At 41.6% G+C, this 21,492-nt stretch overlaps 1 protein-coding gene across 1 annotated transcript in view; it reads left to right on the top strand.

Moving 5' to 3' along the window:
* LOC111864055 (disks large 1 tumor suppressor protein) overlaps positions 1-21,492 on the top strand; it is a gene marked incomplete in the record, with an annotated part of 824,637 nt that overhangs the window by 356,336 nt on the left and 446,809 nt on the right. The window contains 1 exon segment of the mRNA XM_033751308.1: positions 920-1,081. Coding sequence (XP_033607199.1) covers positions 920-1,081 — 162 coding nt within the window.

Raw genomic sequence — 21,492 nt, forward strand, 5'->3', positions numbered from 1 at the left:
TATTTTCTGTGGTCTGTGTTGGTCTCTAATCAGCATTTAATATTTACGAATCATGCTCAAAATAGTTTTAAACATTTTACTGACTTGTATTAAGGCGATACTGTATTAAAAAATAAAATAGCTACCGGCCCATTCATGGAAACTCCCCGGCCCAATGAAGGCGACCGGTTTCCTTCATTGGGCCAATGACACTTATTTTTATTTTCCCAATATTTACTTAACCTTTCATAATTGCAACGTCTACTTCTAGATATGTGTAGTATGAAAAGTAATATTTACATTAACATGTACAAAACTCTAAAATTCCCAAATTTGACGATTTTAAGGAGCGTTTTGTTAAAGTGGCCCATCGATAGCAACCTTCCCCTAATTGTTAAACTTCTCAGGAACAATAAACAAAACACAATTAATATATACCGCCTCTAATTATGGTGGGGTGTATGTACTGAAACCAGGAGCAGGCGTAGTGAAACAATAATAATCAAGAAATCATTATGAATATGCTCCATGCTGGATAAATACTTTAGTTATTATGACGTACAGTGTCTAATCGTACTGTTATCTCCTCAGTTGCTACTGTTGTTTATTCAATCATTTTATTGCGTTTGATTTAACCGCAAGATTATGTAGCCTTGAATGAGATATGGCAGAGTGATAAGTGGTTGATTGTGGGAGTATGAAAGGCAGCGTCAGTGACCTATTTTAAGATACTACACCCCTGATTTGCACAGGCCAACTGAGGGAAGAGGAATGGTCTGTGGATAGCATTTCTTCGGACGAGATTCGAACCAGGCACCTTCCAGATGCAAGGCAGACACTTTACCGACATACCCGACGCTGGCTCGATAACTATTCGAATATGACATTTGTTTCCGATGAATGCACGAATGACAATAAGTGTATGTTGTCGGTGTTCCAGAAAACGCGGTACAGTACAGAGGAGGAGCTACCTCCACCGCCATCTCCGCCACAGCTGAAGGAGGTTTCGTCCTTGGACGGAGTACCACGACCCACATCGACAGAGAGGATCCTCGCAGAGACCGCAGCCCAGCATGTCATCTTGAGGGACGGACACCAGCAGGTAGGAACGGCTTCCTTATCGCTTTGATTTCCCACATTAAAGTGTGTCCTGCCGCGATGTACATGTATGTTTATTTCTTGTTACACAGAGTGATTCTGAATTATTGTCGGGGTTTCCATGGCCTATAAACGGAAACCCCGACAATAATTTTGAATCACCCGTGTTTCAGCTTGGGCATAATCATGTTTACTTCAGTCGCCATGCTTTTTTTTTCTTCTTTCTTTGGAGAATGTGGTCTCACCCTCTACTGTCTGATCTTCTCTTTTGAAATGTGGTTGCACCTCCGGCGCTCTGTGTACATTACGCCTACATGTTAATTTAAACACATTAATTCGATGTTTCTCCAAATACAATGGCTGTCTCTGTAGCGTAATAAATTTGCAATATATCTAAATATTTTCTGATGAGAGTGCAGGAACGGTAAAATGTTTGGCGCCGAGAATAATGATGACTAGTAAAAGTTCCCGAGGCATATCGCAGTGCATATAAACAAAGGGAATTAGTGATTGGGCGTACTGCGTAGCATGCGAACCTCTAACAAAATTCGGTAGTGTAAAGAAATAGAGGCAAACTGAAGTCAAGATACTGGAGGCGAGATCTGCAAGGCGCCTTGTGCGGTGACTGTATGAAAGTCAGTATATTTGGAATACTTTCAGGGTGGAATAAATTTTGAGAGATGTACAGTGTTGTCAAAACTGGTTGACCGGCTTTGGTATTAGCAGTTATGACCTTGAGGTTATCCTACCAGATAATTAATTACATACTTGCAGGTGATTGGTTAGTTTGTTCTTTTGATGAAGTTACTACACGACTGGGCCGCGCCATAGCTCAAGCGGGTTAGTCGCTGGCTTCCCACCGCGGTGGCCCGGGTTCGATCCCGGGTCTGGTAAAGTGGGATTTGTGGTGGACAAAGTGGCGTTGGGGCAGGTTTTCTCCGAGTACTTCGGTTTCCCCTGCCAATCTTCATTACACCAAATTCTCCATCATCATAATCACCCGGGGCAGGCTACAATAGGCCAATCAGTGGTCGCCGTGCCGAGTGGATCCAGTTGGACTCCACCCCCACTAAACGACTTAAAAAATAGTACACGACTGTGCCTATCACAGTTGCCGCGCGGTATAAGGCATGAACTGTCCTCGCTCACTCGAACGCTGGGATCGTGGGTTCGAATTCAACTTAAGGCATGGGTATCTGTGTATGCGTTTATTCTGTGTTTGTATTGTCCTGTGTTTTGGTAGCGGCTTTGCGACGGGCTGATTACTAGTCCAAGGAGTCCTACCGTTTGTAAAAATGATTATGGAACTGAATAAGAGACCAGGGCCCTGAATGGGCTGGAAGAGCTATTAAAATAAAGTACGCCACTCTAATGAGTGAAGGTCGTATACCGAAAATTATACACATTTGAGCACCCAAAGACGAAGATGGTTTGTAGGCTTTCCTGCAGGACATAGGCACGGTCAGTTTTGAGTCCGAGATGGGATTTCACCCAGACCTTGAACTCTGAACACGAGAAATAGCACGGTATAGGAGGAGATTAGTGCCAAAGTATAAGAAACTAATGTTGTGTGAGTCAGGCCATAGGCTCTATGGGTCCGAAGGGGCTGTCGATATTGACCTCCATGCACGAATAACATTGTTTTCCACTGTAGACATTCCCAATATACTGTCACGTGTAGAATGGTACGCGTGACGAGGAAAACGTGTTCTCCACATAGTTCCGTTGATTGGATTTATTAGCACTTTCATTACAGCCTTTCTTAATTACGTTTAATTACAGCGCTCTCGCTGGTTCCATGCTTTACACGTAATTCACTGTCTCACACACATACACTCACTAGTCCTCTCCTGGTAATTCAGTGAAAACACAGGAACAGGCGCTTCAAATCACCCCAAATATTACACATGAATAAAGTCTTCTAATCACATACAAAGTCTTCACATGACGAAATTTCCGTGGCTATCTTCCACCGAGAGCTCGACTGAACTGCACTGCACTGCTGGGGTTATTCACGTTATATAGCCTCCGCACCGACCACACAGGAAACAGCCTCTGTTTTTGTAGAGGAGTGTTTATCAAACCAGTCACATGTTAGTCAACTCATTAACCCATTGGCGCGCTGAATGTTGCTTAAAACAACGAACTACGTGTATAAACATTCATCCTGTTGTTGAGTGCGCTTACGCGACTGAAGTTCGTGTGCAGGTTGTTGCCTTGAAACGCTCTGGCCATCCATGCTACAATACGTATATGCCTATGTGACGTACTAAGGGCGTTCCGTATATAATGCCTCCTATTTTTTTAAAGAAAACTACAACAGATACAGAAATCATAATAAGGCAGTTAAATAGGGCAAGATTTCAGCTACTTACAGCTATTTTTCCACATAATCACCACCATTCGTTATGCACTTTTGCCAGCGATGAACAAGAGCCTGTATGCCGCGCCCGTAAAAGTCTGCTCCAGCAGAGGCTAGCCACTTTCTTACAGCTGCAATGACAGCATCGCTGTCTGGAAAATGTTGCCCACGTAGTCCATCTTTCATAGGCCCAAAGAGATGGAAGTCTGAAGGTGCTAAACCGGGGCTATAAGGTGGATGTGGTAGGACAGTCCAGCCAGACTGGTATGGGGTCTAGCGTTATCGTGTTGCAAGCGAAAGGTTGTCTGCTTCTCTGGCCTGACTCGGAGAATACGGGCTCTCAGCTTAGTCAGCTTCGTCTTGTAGCGTTCAGAATTGACAGTCCCTGGTCGTTATCTGGTGATCTGTTCGGATGAGGCGCTGTTCATTGTGAGGAATAGCGGCTGAGCAAGGAGGCCCATGGCGTGGCTTGTCGTGCACTTCACTTTCGCCACTGTTGAAACGCACTACCCACCGAATCACTGTGCTGACATCCACTGTATTGTCTCCGTACACCTTTAGCAAGTGTCGATGGATGTAATGGGTACAATTTGTTCGGCAGTGAGAAATTCAATAATACATTTCTCTTTCATACGCACTTCTATGTCAGACGCCATTTTGGTAGACTGCTCTGCTGTCGCTATCTGTCGCACGACAACCAGATTAACAGTAGATTGGCGGGAAGGTTCAACCTTTACTACAACACCACCAACATCCAGTTCAGACGTTACATATTAACACAAAAAAATAGGAGGCATTATATACGGAACGCACCACGTATTACCGGCAAGAGTAATTAGGTGCGGTAAATATTCCTGCATTCCCTGTTCTGTGTGCAGTGATTTGGTGGAAAGGAAGTATCTTGACTGCTCAATATTTAATCTCTTTTCTTCTAGTTTACCAGAAGTTGGGAGTTTCCTGCTTTGGTCACCCTACGACACATGTCGACATATTCACTGTATTGTATATACTGACTTACATAAAAAATTGGAAGAAACGTATGAAGTATGCTTACACATAAGCATTTTTTATCTCTGATTTACAGTTTTTGTATTTAGGTTATATATAGCAAATGTGCGTGCCAAAAGCCTCTAAAACGGGGTTACTGATGTACACAAAACGGATATAAACAAGATTTGATAACACACAGAATTATTTTGACGCTTTCCATCGTCTGGCATTCTAGAAAACAGAAAACACAACGTTTCGGAAACTGGATCTCTTTCCGTGCTCGAGTGAGGGGGGGGAGACACCTATTCAATTGGGCCCCTTAGAAAAAGCTAATCTCAATCACTGAATCACTGATTTCTGTACAATATGCAATTTAATAGTCCTGTATGGTTTAAAACCTTCAAAATGATAACTATTCACATATTCATAAATGACATTAATTTGAAGAATGACTTGTTTTCTTTGATGGAAGAATTGCAACACATGTCTATTTTTTATTGCTTGGACGTGAGGTCTGGTCACGTGAGATTCATAGCAAGCTGCCATGGTTTGCAGTTATATTATCTGGGCGGCCCTTGTGCAAAATATAAAACATTCACTGACAGAACTGCTGATAATCTTTACTCCTGTCTTTCTTCCTGAATTCTGAGATCTAAGCTGAAAACCCCATAGAAATACGTTCGTAATGGTACTAGTAATTCGAGTGGTTAATGGCTTTGTCCAACGCTGACGTTCAAACGCATTACAGTAACCTTACAGCACCCACCGCGGCGGCCCGGGTTCGATCCCGGGTCTGGTCAAATGGGATTTGTGGTGGACAAAGTGGAACTGGGGCAGGTTTTCTCCGAGTACTTCAGTTTCCCCTGCCAATCTTCAGTCCACCAAATTCTCCATCATCATAATCACTCGGGGCAGGCTACAATAGGCTAATCATTGGCCGCCGTGCCGAGTGGACCCAGTTGGACTCCACCCCCCACTAAGCGAATTTAAAAACAAAAATCCTTACAGCAAATAATAAGTAACGTAGAAAGTATTTTGACTTTTGGCAGCCATTCCCTCAAAAGCGTCTGTTTTGAACTGATGCCGCTTTGCATTCCAAAAGATTCCCAAACCTGTTTGTGTGACTGTAGAGATCGTAGAGACTTGGAGTGTGTTCCTACGTACACTTATTTTTCTATAAAAGTACAAATGACTGTAATCGGAATTAACGCCATTAGCAGAGTTCTTATATAAAAAATAATAATCACGAAGCTAGTCAAGATATTCCCTTTTCTTAAGTAACCGAGGGTTCCGTATTATAACTTACAGTCTTGTTTCCCGTCTATAATGCAACAATATTACTTAATTTAACAACATTAGTTCACTAAATGTTCGTTAAATGTTTAAAATATCATTAAAGTTATTAAAGTATATGTGTACATTTTGTGTTTATGCTACATGTTTCAGACTTATAGGGCCATCTTCAGACAACACAAAGTACAAGGAACCCAAAACAGCACTAGATACCCACAGCTGAGAGAGCGGCACACCCAATGGGTCACGAAAACATCCGCAGTATATAAGATATGAAGAAAATCATCACATAAAATCATCCTACAACATCAGAATTCAAAGAAGTTAATAATAACAAAAAAGTACGTGCCTTAATGAATAATATTTGACCAAGTGCGCAGTGCAGTAGAGTCCTTTAGTAGCTGTGTTGCCTGAAGATGGCCCTATGCTGCTGAAACATGTAGCCCGAACGCCAAATGTACGTATATTTTAATAATTTTAATGACGTGTTTAGACATTTGACGAACATTTTGTGGATTAATGCTGTTAAATTAATATTGTTGCTTTATAGACCGAAAGCAAGTCTATAAGTTATACCTCAATGCAATAGGATACTAAAATATAATATTATGAATAGTTTGTTATTAGTCTCACAAGAGCATGCTACTGCATCTAGCCCTGGGTAAAATGAATCCATTCCAATTTCCACGCCCTTTTGTATTAAGATTAATTTTAATATTATTCTCCCATCTGTGCCTAGATCTCATAAATAGTCCCTTTCTTTCAGCATATCCTACTGAATGTGTGTACACGAGTGCTACATGCCCTGTCCATCTCATCCTCGATGATCTCATCACCGAAACATTTTATTGCTGAGAGAAACATTGACGAAGCAGTGTTTTACAGCCTCCATCCTACGTCCAGATATTCTTCTCCGTGCCCTGTTCCTAAGTTCCTTTAACACGAACGTCAATCTGAAAAGTAATTCTGTAAAAGTTATATATTCCGTGATTCGTTTTGTCCTCCAGTAAGAGAAAATAACTCCCTAAGCCATATTCTGATCGACAGGTAAAATCGTTTTGAATGTTTTCGGATTGTAGGAACTTTTGTTAGTAAAAACAGACAATGAGTTTGAGAAGGTTTCCTTTGGGGTAATTTATATCTATAAATTTGTTTCGATTATTTCAGTTTCATAACATGTTACCAAATTAATGACCCCCTATGTGATCTAGTGGTCAGAGTTCCTGGCTACAGGTCCAGAGGTCCTGGTTGGATTCCCGGCACTACCAGATTTTCTGAGAAGTAGTTGGTCTGGAACGGGATCCACTCAACTTCGTGAGGATGACTGAGGCGCCATTTCAACGTAATAGCGGCCCCGGTGTAGAAAACCGAAATTAACGTCCGTGGGGATCCGTTGCGCACGATACCCACTATCCGCCAAGTTGGCACTAACTTCGCCGGCAAGCGGCGGTCGCTCCGTCGGTATAGTTGGCTTGCGAACTAAAACAACTGATTTTTGTTTCTTCTGTTTGTTGCCAAACTAATTAATTACAGTCGCCCTTCTACACAAGAAGGGTAGAGGCCGAGGCTGTCGATTCTAACCTATATTCCGAAAGTGTCCGGTTCTAATCTCAGCCGGAACCCCACCATCCTGGCTTTCGTGGTTTTACTCAGCTCCTCTAGGAAGATACTAGAATAGTATCTTAGATAAGGCCACAGCCCCTTCCTCCCACATTTTTTCCAATTGTATATCGATTTTCGTGCGATCACTCGACGAGATATTATCTGAACCATCCCCTAATGACAGAATCGTTAAATAAACGACAGAAAACAAATTTTCTTAATGGAAATGTCCAAGGCGTAGATTTTCAACTTCGCCACGTGAAAATGGACTGCTCCAAAATCAGAGTACCTTAATATTTGATGCTGCACCTGTCGTGAGAATCGTTTGCGTTAATTTTAATATGTCATCAATTTTCTTAAGAAAAGCCGAGACATTCATTTTGGCTCTCTGAGATCCGATATTACTTGGCTTTGGTTGCAGGTTTCCTGCCCCTAATGCTAAAGCCTATGATCTGATACGATCCTGAACCTGTTTCAGTCATCTGTCTTCCTATAAACCTGTCTAGCTAAAATCCATGTTAATGTCTCCCATCTCCTTCTGCGTGAATTGTTTGCCTCCTTTGTTTCGCTGTCCTACCAATACTATTATGTCCTGCATAACTCTCCAAGTTTATCGCTGTTTATCATCATAAATTGCTTGCTTGTTTGCTTGTTCCTCTTTGGGCCTGTAGTTTCCTGTGCCTTTTGTTTTCAAACATTTTTCTTCCTCAAAGTTAGTGACTTCATAGACGTGAAACAATTTTCTATATATATGGGGAACGCGGTAGCATAGTTGTTTGATGCACAGTGCTACAAGCCGGAAGGTCTCGGATTGGATTCCTGATGAGGTCATTGGAATTTTTTTTCAACTGACCTAATACTTCGACTCAGCCCATAACGGAAATGAGTACCAGGAATCTTCCGCGGCGGTAAAGGGCAGCGGTCGCGTAAGGCTGACAACCCTACCGCCATCTGTGAACCGACTGTCTAGAGAAAATGTGGGAGCCTCGACGTCTCACAACCCTGTGGGCCTCCACGGCCTGTTACAGGGATAGCTTTATCTGTGCATGTGTGTGTATACAATCCCAAGTAACATCCAGGAAAACGTTTCAAATTATGATTTCCTTAGGCTTTCTCCTTCATACAGTACAGAAAGTGTGTTCTTCTGGGTAACACTTCTGCTCTTTAGTCGAGAGGTCCTGCTTTCAAATCTCTACAGTGATATATAAAAGTATAAATGAAACGTGAAATACGAATATTAAAAGAAAAAGGTACTAAGAAAAACTCAATATTTGACTGTCAGATTAACCTTTGCCTGGGCATAATGCACACATATAAAAAAAACATACACTTGTAGCAGATCTAGTAATGGAATGAGTCATTTTGATTGTAACGCCGTGTAGTTCTGAAAAATCCAAACGTTTCGGAGGAATATATCACCTACATCTTTAGGGTTGAAGGTTAAACAAAGCCAGAAAGTAAGAAGCTGCAGGCCTCCGAGAACCTCAGGTTCAACAAACGTGTGTAAGTATTCAGATTCCTCTGCTCGCACGGGAGCTCATAAGGCAAAGGCGGCATTCACACTTCTCACTTCATCTTCACAATACGTAGTAATATCTGTCTGCATAGAATTTCAGTGGTGCAGATGTTCAGTAGATGATAACAAATGTGACCTAGGGTCCTTGAGTTACTGCTCTTGTTTTAAACTTCGTAGCCAGAATCGTAAAATGTTTATATGGCAGCGTCTTGCTTTCGCTCAGTCTGTTCCATTCCATACAACAAGCCTGCAGCAAATCCTATTGGACCGGGCCCAGTTCTTTTCCAAGAGACTTTAATGTGCTTCCGGCTCGAGGATCGAACTGAGTCCAATATATTGGCTTTAAAGTTATATGGACTATCACTAGCACAGCGTTAGGTGTCTGCTGACTTGATGTCTCGTTATTTTCAATGTGATATATGCCAGATGATAAGCAAATTGGAAGACCAAAGTTCTGTTCTTGAAGCTATTCAGAGCAGTGAATTAGTACAACTTGCTTTCCCAGCTTCCTTAGTAATGCATATACACAGTATGACCGACTTTAGAATTGTAAAGGCGCGTCCACATTACTCGTGCTCGTGCTCGTGTGACTCGCTATGCTCGCGAGTAATGTGGACGATATGACAAGTCACGAGACAAGCAAATTTTAAAATTTTAATTTAAAAACTGTAGCCAATAAATTAAAATACGACTACAGCCTATACACACTACGAGTAAATTTACGGATCCTCACCTGCCGAAGCCTGGCGAGCAACTGAAGTAGTGTGGACGAAGATTTACGAGCACAAGTAAAAGCCAGACGAGTCTTCCGACGAGCACAAACCTGGCGAGCACGAGCACGAGCACGAGTAATGTGGACGCGCCTTAACAATGTTTGTAATAGTGTGTTCGATAAAGTAGTACAGAGAGTTGCAAACGGCGTTCTTTGAAGTTTATTGAACGCACTTAAAAATAGGAACAGTAAAATGTGAGCTACAGAAAGGAAAAAGAGAAATCTATCCCTGTAACAGTCCGTGGAGGCCCATAGAGCTGTGAGAGGTCGAGGCTCCCACATTTTCTAGACATTCGGTTCACAGATGACGGTAAGGTTGTCAGCCTTAAGCGCCGGCCGCCCTTTACCCCTAATTTGTACTAAGTTGTGTTAGAGGCTGAGTCGACCCCCAGGGCCATAGTCGGCTTTAAGACTTAGGTCAATTGAAAAAATCCAATGATATCATCTTGAATCAAACCAGCGACCATTCGGCTTGTAACATAGTACCCCAACCAATTAGACTACAGAGTGAAACTATTCCATATTCTGTTTCAACGAAATATGTGGATGAGCTTCTGGTACGAGGAAAATTATATTTATGTCCTTATGCATCTATGCTTTATTGTAAATCAGTATGGCTGAAAATCAGAATTGTCTGGCAATGTTTAATAGAGGTTTCCCATATAAAATTTCAACAAAGGCTGTAAATCGGTTAATGGGGCACATGGAAATGTCTGTTTACTGTCCCTAAGTAACCTAAGAGTAACCTAGACTTTGTCGTAAATCAATATGGCCGAAAAGCGGAACTGCCTGCAGCAGTCTTTTGTATCAATTTTGAACAGTATGTGTTAAATAGGTTAAGGGATGTATGGAATAGTCCATTTGTGACCTTACATAAGCCAGGATTTATGTTTGATGAGTGTGACTGAAAATCGAAATGATCCGGAAATTTTTAATGAAATATTCCGTATAGAATTTTAAGAAAATCTGCCCGCCGGTTTAGGCGCACACAGGGGTCCACACAACGGCGGAAAGACATAACCTCCACATAAGGTTTATTTGTCTTTGTGAAGAGCACCAAGTAATTGGAATATAACTCAGAAAATATAGTTATGTCTATGTATTCTGGAGGCTCATTGTAGAGGAGGCCAAGGCTCACCCAGTGCTGTAGCGCCGAGTGGTAGGTAGGTAGGTAGGTAGTAGGTAGGTCTGTGTGTTTAATTTTATATAGTGCTATTGTAAGGACTAGAAAACATAATAAAAATCCTAACATGCATTGATTGAATTTCGGTGCGAAGTGTTCAAATACTAGAAACAAGTTAAATAAGTAAAAATGTAGTAACCAAAAAAGAGGTTAGAATGGGAAAGAAAAAATGAACGAAGGGAGGTGAAGAGAAGAAGAAAGGAACGAAAGGAAGACTCGTTAGTCTGTCGATTTCTACATCCTCTGAATGCTTCTTGTATCGTGTTGCGAAGTTCTTGATCAAAGACTTTTTTTTTTTTGCTTCTTCCTGTCACCACAGAAGTTGAAGCCGTGCCAAACTCACTGAATGCTCTGGACAGCCACAGAAAGAAAAGGAGAATAAAGGATGTCTTAGCAATCTATTTCCCCCTTCCCCTTTACTTTCTTTTCTTTTCTTTCTACGCCTTTACGTTTCCAACTATCCTTCTTTGCCCCATTTCCGGAACACTCAGACAGCCGCAATTTCAAGTAAGCGCCACCTTCATATGTTGTTTTGTTCCGGTTTCATGTCTACAAATGAACGTATGATAGTTCGTCACATGAAACAAGAATGGAGAGTCCTGTGCAGTTCGTAGCGCAAAGAGTTTCTCAGACATCATCTCTGCTACAATGCATTCCTCCTTGGTTTTGACAGTTGCGCATAACCAAAGATTATTTTAACTGAACTATTCGGCATTGAAGACCGCCTCTGTGGTCTAGTGGTCAGAGTTCCTGGCTACAGATCCAGAAGTTCGGGTTCAACTCCCTGCGCTACCAGATTTTCTGAGAAGTAGTGGGTCTGTAACGGGGTCCACTTAGCCTCGCGAGGATAATTTAGGAGATATTTCAAGGAAATAGCGGCTCCGGTGTAGAAAATCGAAAATAACGACCGTGGGTATTCGTTGCGCAGACCACGCGACACCCTCTATCGGCTAAAGTTGGCACTAAGTTCGCCGACAAGCGGCGGTCACTCGACTCACGGAGTTTTTTGTTGTTGTTGTTTTGTGTTGACCATTAAGGAGGTGGCCTTCCAAGGAATCATACCGATCTGAGGTAAAGTTATCCCTGTGCTGGTCACAACCTTCAGGATTAATTCTATATCGGAACGGGCCAGAAAGGAGAATAAAACAAAGTAGTGTTCAGTACGCCTTCAGCCGGTCAGAATAAGAATAAAAATTGAAAGAATAATGAAACTGTTACGTACATAATTATTTGTAACACGATGTTCATGCTTCATTTGAGTAGGGTCGACCTATATTAATAACAGTTAATACCTTTAATACAGGATGTCCGGATGAAAGGTATCCAAAATAAATAATAATATCTCAGAAAGCGTTTATTATACACATTTATGGGTTACAGCATTACAAAGGGAAACTATCAAAGTTTTATGAGTATACTCGTATATTTTTCTCAATAAATTCCAATGTGGACTCCCTTGGTGGCACGACAAATATCCGGACGATAGTCGACATCGTCTCACGTTGTTGGAAGCATGTTTGGTGTTACCGTAGCCACAGCACCCCTTATGCGGGTTTTCAGGTGTTGCAGCTCGTTGCTCTTAGCCTGGCAGACACTGTTCTTCACAAAACCCCAAAAGAGAAAATCCAATGGGATAAATGTGGCGACCACGGAGGCCAAGCTATTGGTCCATTTCTGCCGATCCACCTCGCAGTCATTTCTTTGTCCAGGTGATTCTGAATATGTTGCCAGAAATGTGGCGGCGCATGCGCGTAAGCAGGGCGTAAAAAACTTTTCAGAGTTTTCCTTTACGATGACAAACCGGATACATGTATGACGATTAGTTTTTGAGATATAAATTTTTTATTTTGGATATCTTTCATCCGGACACCTGTACATACCAGCATTTCACTCATGTACACACACACACACACACACATATATTCACCAAATTAACCTCACCAGAAGCTGATGGTCCCATTCGATTTCAGTCTTTCCAAGTTTTATTGGATCGACCTAAGAGCGCATTCTATAGCGAAACTGAAAAGATATAGCCATAAAGCATCGTCTTGTTTCAGACCAACGTATCAGTAAATGTTTACCTATACGGACTTTACTACCATAGGTTTCATTTAATCGCAGCTTAATTAGCTCGCCTAGTTTTATGGGCATTTTTTTCCCTTGGCACTACAGCCCCAGTGGGCCTAGGCCTACCTCCATGAACTTCTCCGTTCACTTCGGTTTTTCTAGATCTTACACATACGGTAGGACTCCTTGAGCCGGTGATCAGCTCGTCGCAAGGCCTCTACCTGTACACAAACACAGAGAAACGCACACACAAACTAAACATCCATGCCCTGAGTGGGATTCGAACCCACGATCCCGGTTTCCAAGCGAGCGAAGACAGTACATACCTTAGACCGCTCGGCTACCGTGACCGGCGTTTTATGGGAAATTTGAACTCAATAAAATGTTGTAACCGAGCAGGTTATCATACCTGTAACACTAGATATATACTTCGGAGGTTGCCGGTTTAAAATCTGGGCGAGGACTCTGGCTGTTTAGACTGAGGTTTTCGTGGTATTCCTTAGTCTCTTCAAGCAACTTCCGGGTTAATACCTCTATTAGGCCACGATCGCTTCCTTTCAAATCCTTTGCAATTCATAATTCATTTATCGCCTTATCATTCTATGCTATATTAATATTATTATTAGTATTATTTATTTGGCTGAAAATGGGGGTTTTCCCGATGGCAGTGATAATACAACAAGACACAACACACAGAATAACCCGCCACGCTCCAACAAAGCACAGGACACAAAACTAGACAAAACTACACAATAGTAGATATTATCTTACACAATAGTAAGGGTCACATACTACACACAATGAATACCATTACAACTGCACTTACAGTTACAATACAAACACAATTCCCAATACAATACTTGAGATAATAATAATAAATAAATTGTGATATTGATAAAAAAGAAAATGACATGTTCTACGCTAATACAGTAACATTTCGTATCTTCATGGACTCATGCACTGACCTTTCCCCTTCAGTTCACCTCATTTATCGCTTTCCTAACCATTTTTTCTAAAATTATTTGATTTACAGGAGGAAGTCCCTAAAACATCTTCAGGTAATTGGTTCCAGAGCGAATGGTCCTATCAACACACAAATCAGTCCCTGTCATATTTGAACCACCTTGTATAAAGGAATATTTTCCGATATATCCTTTGCTTTCTGCTCTTAATTTTCATATCCTGTAGCTACTGACAGCGTCGTTATACAATTCATAAAAAAAAATAATATTTTACAGTGAACTTTCCTTTTAACTGGGTCACCACCTTGTTTAAGTTTATAAACATATGATGTACCACCTTATTGTTCACCCATTTTTTCTGCAGTATCTGACGAATGCCAGTGTCTGGTCGGCAGTTGATCTGTTACGTCGAACTCCACATTCATGATTCCCGTTAATTTAACCTTGACAGAATAATGGTGGATAAATTTAGTATGAAGTTGATAGCGATGCTGTGCCTCCATAATTCCTGCAGTGTCGGTATCAGTTGCCACTCTTCTTGTAAATGGGTACAGTAACAGACTCTAATTCTTCCTTCTTCCAGACAGTATTAATAATTTCATAAAGAGGTGAAAAGGACAAAGCTATTCCTATAAGAGGCCGTGAAGACGCACAGGGTTGTGAGACGTCGAGACTCCCACATTTTCTCTAGACAGTCGACTCAAAGATGGCGGTAAGGTTGTAAGGCTTACGCGCCTGCCGCCTTTTACCCCCTAGGAAGATTCCTGGTACTCATTTTTGTTAAAGGCTGAGGCGACCTCAGGCCATAGTGCGGCAGGAAGGATAAGGTAAATTGGGAAAAAAAAAAACTCATCGGGACTCGAACTCGCGACGTTCAGCATTGTAGCATAATTCCTCAACCAGCCATGCTACCGCGTGCCCCCATTAATGAGTTGATGAATCTCAGAATGTAATATTTTACCTTATGCTTGAATCCTACCTTTCAGAATTAGATCAATACTTGGCGATTTACAACTTCCCTAATTTTCAGCAACATCCTCAACGTCACTAGGATTAATTTCAAGTATTAATGGCTCAATCTGTATAACATCACTAACCTTATGCACGTTTACTATTTGAAAGATTCACTTCTTCTGACTGTTCAAAATATTGTGTGAATCTGCAAGCATATCGCCATTCTCTTCCTCTGCCAAGTTAGTTGAAGGAATATTCAGTGGCGTGTGTATTAATTTGTCATTGAAAATCGTAGACTATAATTTACACTTTCGATAATAGATTTTATAACGTGTGTACATATTAAACAAATCTCTCGTTTCTGACTACAATTTCTGAATAAGCACTGAAGGAATCATAACGTTTCAGATATTTCCGGGGTCTCTGAAAGCGCTGCTCTGTATGTCTCTCCCAAATTTATATATTGTTTTTTTTTTAATTATGTTACTGTGATCTGCTTCTCACGAATTCATAAATAGTTCGCACGGAACCCGCTCCTACGTCCGCCGCCCCCCGCCAATTGATTGACTGGAGAGTAACGTGCTTGGGTTGCTTGCAACAGAGCAGGTGCAGAGTTTCGATATATCGATTATACACTTCCACCATAACTGAAAGCTAACGTGTGTAGATAATGTCTTGTGTGACTGAGGTAATTGTGGAGAATTATCTTGTAAATGCTTTCATGTTTAGAATTTCGAACATATAGTAAACATGTAAGGCTTGGAGTTATCACAGCGGTGGTTATTACCAATTCTATCTCTCGGATATGACGCCGTGTAGTTGAAAATCATCTGACGTTTCGGAGGAACCTGTTTCATGTTGTATTCTTGCTTGGCTTATTCTTCGACTTGAAGTTGGAGGCGACATATTTTTCAGAAACGTTGTTTGATTTTCAGCAGACTACGCGGCGTTATATCACAGAAGATGGACCCATGTACGCTGGTTACGTGACACAACATAGAGGCCCTTGCCTGATATATTGCAATTCACTAGCTTTCAAAATAAGACACTTCTGCTGGTACAACTGAGAACATCTATTCATCTAACTACTTTTCATATCTAAGGTAGTAAACCATAGTAAAATAATATATCTGGTGAAACATTTAACTCAGTAAAAGGTAGTTAATAAATAATAATAATAATAAATAGCAAATACAAAAGAAGACAGAGAGAATCTAAGGGAGGCGTATTGTGTTTGAGTGTATAATAAATTAGCATGTTTTATCGGTAAATTAAGAAACCAAATGCGCTACGAAAACTTCAGAAATAATAGACAAATTAATTAAGAATCAATTGATAATTTTTAAGTAAGTATAGAAATACAAAGCCGGTCACGGTAGTCGAGCGGTCTAAGGCATGCACTGTCTTCGCTCGCTTGGAAACCGGGATCGTGAGTTCGAATCTCACTCAGGGCATGGATGTTTAGTTTGTGTGCGTTTTTCTGTGTTTGTGTATAGGTAGAGGCCTTGCGAGGAGCTAATCACCCCCCCAAGGAGTCCTACCGAATGTGTAAGATCTAGAAAAACCGAAGTGAACGGAGAAGTTCATGGAGGTAGGCCTAGGCCCGCTGGGGCTGTAGTGCCAAGGAAAAAGAAATAGAAATACAAAAATTGTTTGTTCTACGTGTTTAGGACTTCGAGAATGTATATGTCTTTTACAACACAGCTGCAAAATTATGAGCAAATTTTACGTTGAGAACAACGGCAAGTGGGGCTGATGTGATTAATTTTATAACATTCTGGCCTGGCTATTGTGCCGTGTTTCGCGTCTCTATAGCAACAACATGAGTAGTGACAGGTCACTTACGTGACGTAGTGTCGTATACCGCCTGACTGTTAACGTCACGGCTAACAGGATGCACTAAGAGGGGAGGTAGGGCTGCGTAGTGGAACAGGAGAGGTAGAGTGTGGGCGCTTGTAGCAGCCATGAGATACAAGCGTACATAACGAGAAGTTTGTACGTGGTAAGGAAAAATACGCGACACATACCTTCACATGCTTTAGACATTCCCATTGCTCTCTCTAACATAGACCCAACACAGCCCAATTCTCGTTCCTTTCTAAAATTATTTTAACAGGAACTGATGACGTAAAGTTGCCGTGTAAACTGCTGCATATCCACTGAGCGTTGGCGCTCGTTGAGTGTGATAATTTAAAAGCCGTCTATGTAATTCTGGCTCTCTCTGGTTGCGTGTCAGCCCTTGTTGTATTTCGCGTGTTGCAGAATAACTTGGTTACGTATTCATGAAATCGAGGACAGTCAGCACGGATTCAGTGCGCGACATCAGCAAAGTAGTCTTCTATCATTGTGTCAGACCCTCGTCTCGCTATGACGTCAGCATGCATGACGGATCTGTTTCGTGGAAATGTTCACTCGTTTATGTCTTCAATCCATATTTGAGCGGATATTTCTGCTTCACAAATAGATCAAATTACATGTAGAGAAATATTTATTTCTTTCACTTATATAATTTTAAGTAGGGTTTCTATCCCTTGTCTCTGGCAACGTTTATGCTTTAAAGACATAATAACTGCAGAGACATGGAAATCCTAAAGTATTTATCGCCTTCATCCTCCGCCGTCGCAGTGACGTCTCCCAGTTTCGAAGGTTTGTCATGCAAAAGAAACCTTAGTTGAAGAATTCTAGGATTCTAATTTGTTTCTCGTTATTTTATAACGCGCTGTCAACTTCTGAGATCACTAAAATGGTGAAAGGTATCCCTGTAACAGGCCGTGGAGGCCCATAGGGTTGTGAGATGTTGAGGCTTCCACATTTTCTAGACAATCGGCTCACAGATGACGGTGAGGTTGTCAACCTTACGTGCCGGCCACCCTTTACCCCCAGGAATATTCCTGGTACTCATTTCTGTTAGAGGCTCAGTCGACCCCAGGGCCATAATGTGGCTGGAAGGATTAGTTACATTGAAGAAATCCATCTCATCGGGAATTGAACCCCGCGACCTTCCGGCTTGTAGCATAGTGCCTCAACCAACTACGCTACCGCTACTGGTGTCCCCACTGGGAGAAACATCAGTAATTTCATAATTTGTAAGGCTTTGCCAGATCCATACTCTCTCGACTTGTTTCTCAGTCTCAGATAAGGCGAAGGTAAAGTTGTCCTGTGCTTCACTAATTAAGCAGTACGCCATTAAGACGTATGGGGGAGTGGATGTATAGATCCACATTATCTTGACCTCGGCACTAGCTGGCTGTGTGTGGTCAGCTGCACGCCCCTGCTGCTTTACCCCCGAGAAAATTGTTCCCGGTACCCATTGGATGGGAGATTGGGTGAACCCCAGAACCGGTCTGGAAGACGTGCAGAAAATACATTTCTTGAGCCTACTGGGACTCGAACTCCGATCCCTTGGTCGTCCAGCCCGTAACCGGTCACTATACCGACTACGCTATGCCGGCTCACCAGTCTTTTAGACATTCTACTTACTTACTTACTTACTTACTTACTTACTCATGGCGTTGAGCCCTTCTTGAGGAGCCGCCAATTCTGCAGCTACTCAAGAATTTCCCAGCAATTTATGGAAATCGAAGGTTCTATACCACTTGTCCCTCTCCTGAGTCAGATCAGTCCAATCCATATCACTCCATCCTATCTCTCTAAGATCCATTTTAATATTGTCCACCCACCTACGCTTTGGTGTTCCCAGTGGTCTCTTCCCTTCTGGCTTTCCCACCAATATCTTATATGCATTCCTCGTCTCCCACATTCGTGCTACATGCCCTGCCAACCTCATCCTCCTTGACTTGATCATTCTAATTATATTTGGAGAAAAGTACAAGTTATGAAGCTCCTCATTTTAGACATTCTACTAAATGTATTAAATTCACACAAAATATGACATCTGTGTAAAAATATTGTGTGTCACCCCATACCTCAAATGGCTTTGTAACTCCTTGTCACTGTGCCATATCTCTACCCATTCCATCCCATTTGTGGCATTCTCCTTTTCCTTTCGCTTGCCCGGACATTCGCTTTTCTTCTCATGTCATATTCTTGGTTATCCATGCATTTGTGCATCCTCGCGTGAAGTCACCGCGGAATAACAAGGAACCTCATGTGAGAACTGTGATATCGTGTTATGTTCTGGATCCGGAACGCAGAAGTCGCTTGCAACATATGCCTTCACACCCTGAAAGTAAAATATAATTTTATTTCGTCTTCACGCAATATTATAAAGTACTACTGTTATTATTATTCCGAAGGAACGTAGTTCCTTCTTTACAACTTGCTAGGGAGCGGCATGTGGCCTTCCTTCTGTCTGCTCTCTCGGGGAAACTGAATATAATTTCTTTCGCGACCGCGTCGTAGCACTTTCTTGCAACTTTCTGCCAGGCACAGCATCAATATTCTGGGGTTACTAACGTCGCCGTCAACTCAAAAATCCATGCGTAAATAAAACTAATATTAATATTTTAAATATTTTTATTACATTTTTTTTTCTGTGGCGCTACAGCCCCAATTTGGGCCTAGGCCTACCTCCATGAAACTCTCCGTTTCACTTCAGTTTACTAGATCTTACACATACCGTAGGACTCCTTGGGCGAGTGATCACCTCGTCGCAAGGCCTCTACCTGTAGACAAACACAGAAAAATGCACACAAACATCCATGCCCTGAGTGGGATTCGAACCCACGATCCCGGCTTCCGAGCGAGCGAAGACAGTGCATGCCTTAGACCGCTCGGCTACCGTGACCGGAATTTTTATTACATACCACTGCATATTCCGATCAAAGTATGTATATGTATATGCATACTGTCTTTACTGAATTGTTTTGACTAACATAGGTCCATATTATTGATTACAATAATATAAATATTTCGTTGAATTTAAGGATATGTGTCATGTAACTATATTATAATATTGTCACGCGTTTGAGTTACTATAGAAGGGGTTTCGATTGGTAATTGGAACTATTGACCACTTACAAGTGGTAACTACAAGTAATTATAGCGCTCTCACTAATTCACGAATCTCTTATTCTCTTTACAGCACATACCAAGTCTTTTCAGTTTGCTTTCACTAGCCGTTTCCTGATAACGGATTCTAACAATGTCCTCTGATTATGTCCTTACCGGTTTGCGAATGTGTCACAACTAACTAAACTCTAGACTTGGCCCGTTTGTAACACCCCAGCACGGACTGCATAGAAAATATCACTTATCACTGCCTGTTAGGAATGTGTTGCCTAGCAGCGGACGTTGTTTACCGAGTCATTACTTAGCAACGGGTCTACATTCTACAATATGTTAAAGGTTAAAGTTAAAACTTAAAAACTAAACGTTAAACTGAATAAGTCAATTCTGTTGACTTGACCTTTGTGTGCCCGTCGTGATAGGTTACTTTGTTGTTTCGTCGGTGTTATGTATGTCTTTGGAGATCTGAGGCGACTGGGCAGTTCTAAGTAGTTTTGCCTACTGTGCATGTAGAATAGCGTGGGTCTGTGGACACTTTTGGTGACTTGATACGTACGAAGTAGGTAATGCAGTTTGAAAATTTCTTTCTTATGATTGTATAGATATTCTTTTTTGTATACTTGTGATCAGTCGGTCATGTTTGAAGTGCCATTTTGGACTGTTGGAAATTGTTACAAAGCGAAAAATTTTCAAACGGCATTACATACTTTGTACATATGCAGTCGCCAGAATGTTCACAAACCAACGCTACTCTACACACATAATACGCAAAACTATTTAGAACTTACCAGCCGCCACACATTTCCAAAGACATACATAACACCGACGAAATAGCAAAGTACGTGTAATATGTCACGACGGGCATACAGACATCAACTCAACCACACTCTGCTTTATTCAGTCCAACTAATTTATTTTAGCATTTCATTTTTAATATTTAATTTTGACTGTTAGTTTTAAACTATAACTTATAACTATAACTATAACATATTCCACAATTCAACGAGATATTTACATTATTGCATTTGCTAACATGGATCCTTGTTAATGAAAACAATTCAATAACGTCCATATACATTCAAATGAACCACCTGAAAAAGATCTCATTGATCAAATAATGTAATGATATTGTGACGCATTGCGCTATGGAGGACATCCCCTCCCCTGCCAGCGGTGACGTGGCGGCATCGGAGCGCTGTCGCTACTACAGTAACAGACCAGTCAACACTCCGCCCCCTCTCCCGCGGTGTCGTGGCAGAGGAGCGGGTGTCAGGCAACCATTGCCGCGGTGACGTGGCGGGGGATGCCGCGGTCACTGCACAGCAGGAAACAACTCTAGACAGCGTTGCCCAGCAACACCTATAAACAGGCGACATGGCAACAGGGAAGCGAGGCGCTTTCCGTTGTGTGGCTGAAGGTTTATAAGAGAACTGCACTGTCTAAGGAGTCAGTTGAATTGGAACAGTCGCCGATTTCAGTTGTAGCGAACGCTTCGTGAACGCGTAAAGAAGAATACCGGAACGTGTGATTAGAAGTGATAGTATGAGAAGGTACTGGGAGTGTGTAATACAGTGACACTGGTATAGCTCCCATATTGTACTGTGAATAAGTGAAGACTACTGAAGACAGAGTGAATAGATTAGTGCGTAGGATTTGTAAATTGTGTAAACCCGTAACAGTGTTATAATTAATTATATTTACGACTTGTAGGTTGTTAAATAAACCAATTAACAATCTGAACGGCGG

This window comes from Cryptotermes secundus, unplaced genomic scaffold (assembly GCF_002891405.2).
Source record: "Cryptotermes secundus unplaced genomic scaffold, Csec_1.0 scaffold655, whole genome shotgun sequence".
Taxonomy (NCBI): Eukaryota; Metazoa; Arthropoda; class Insecta; order Blattodea; family Kalotermitidae; genus Cryptotermes; species Cryptotermes secundus.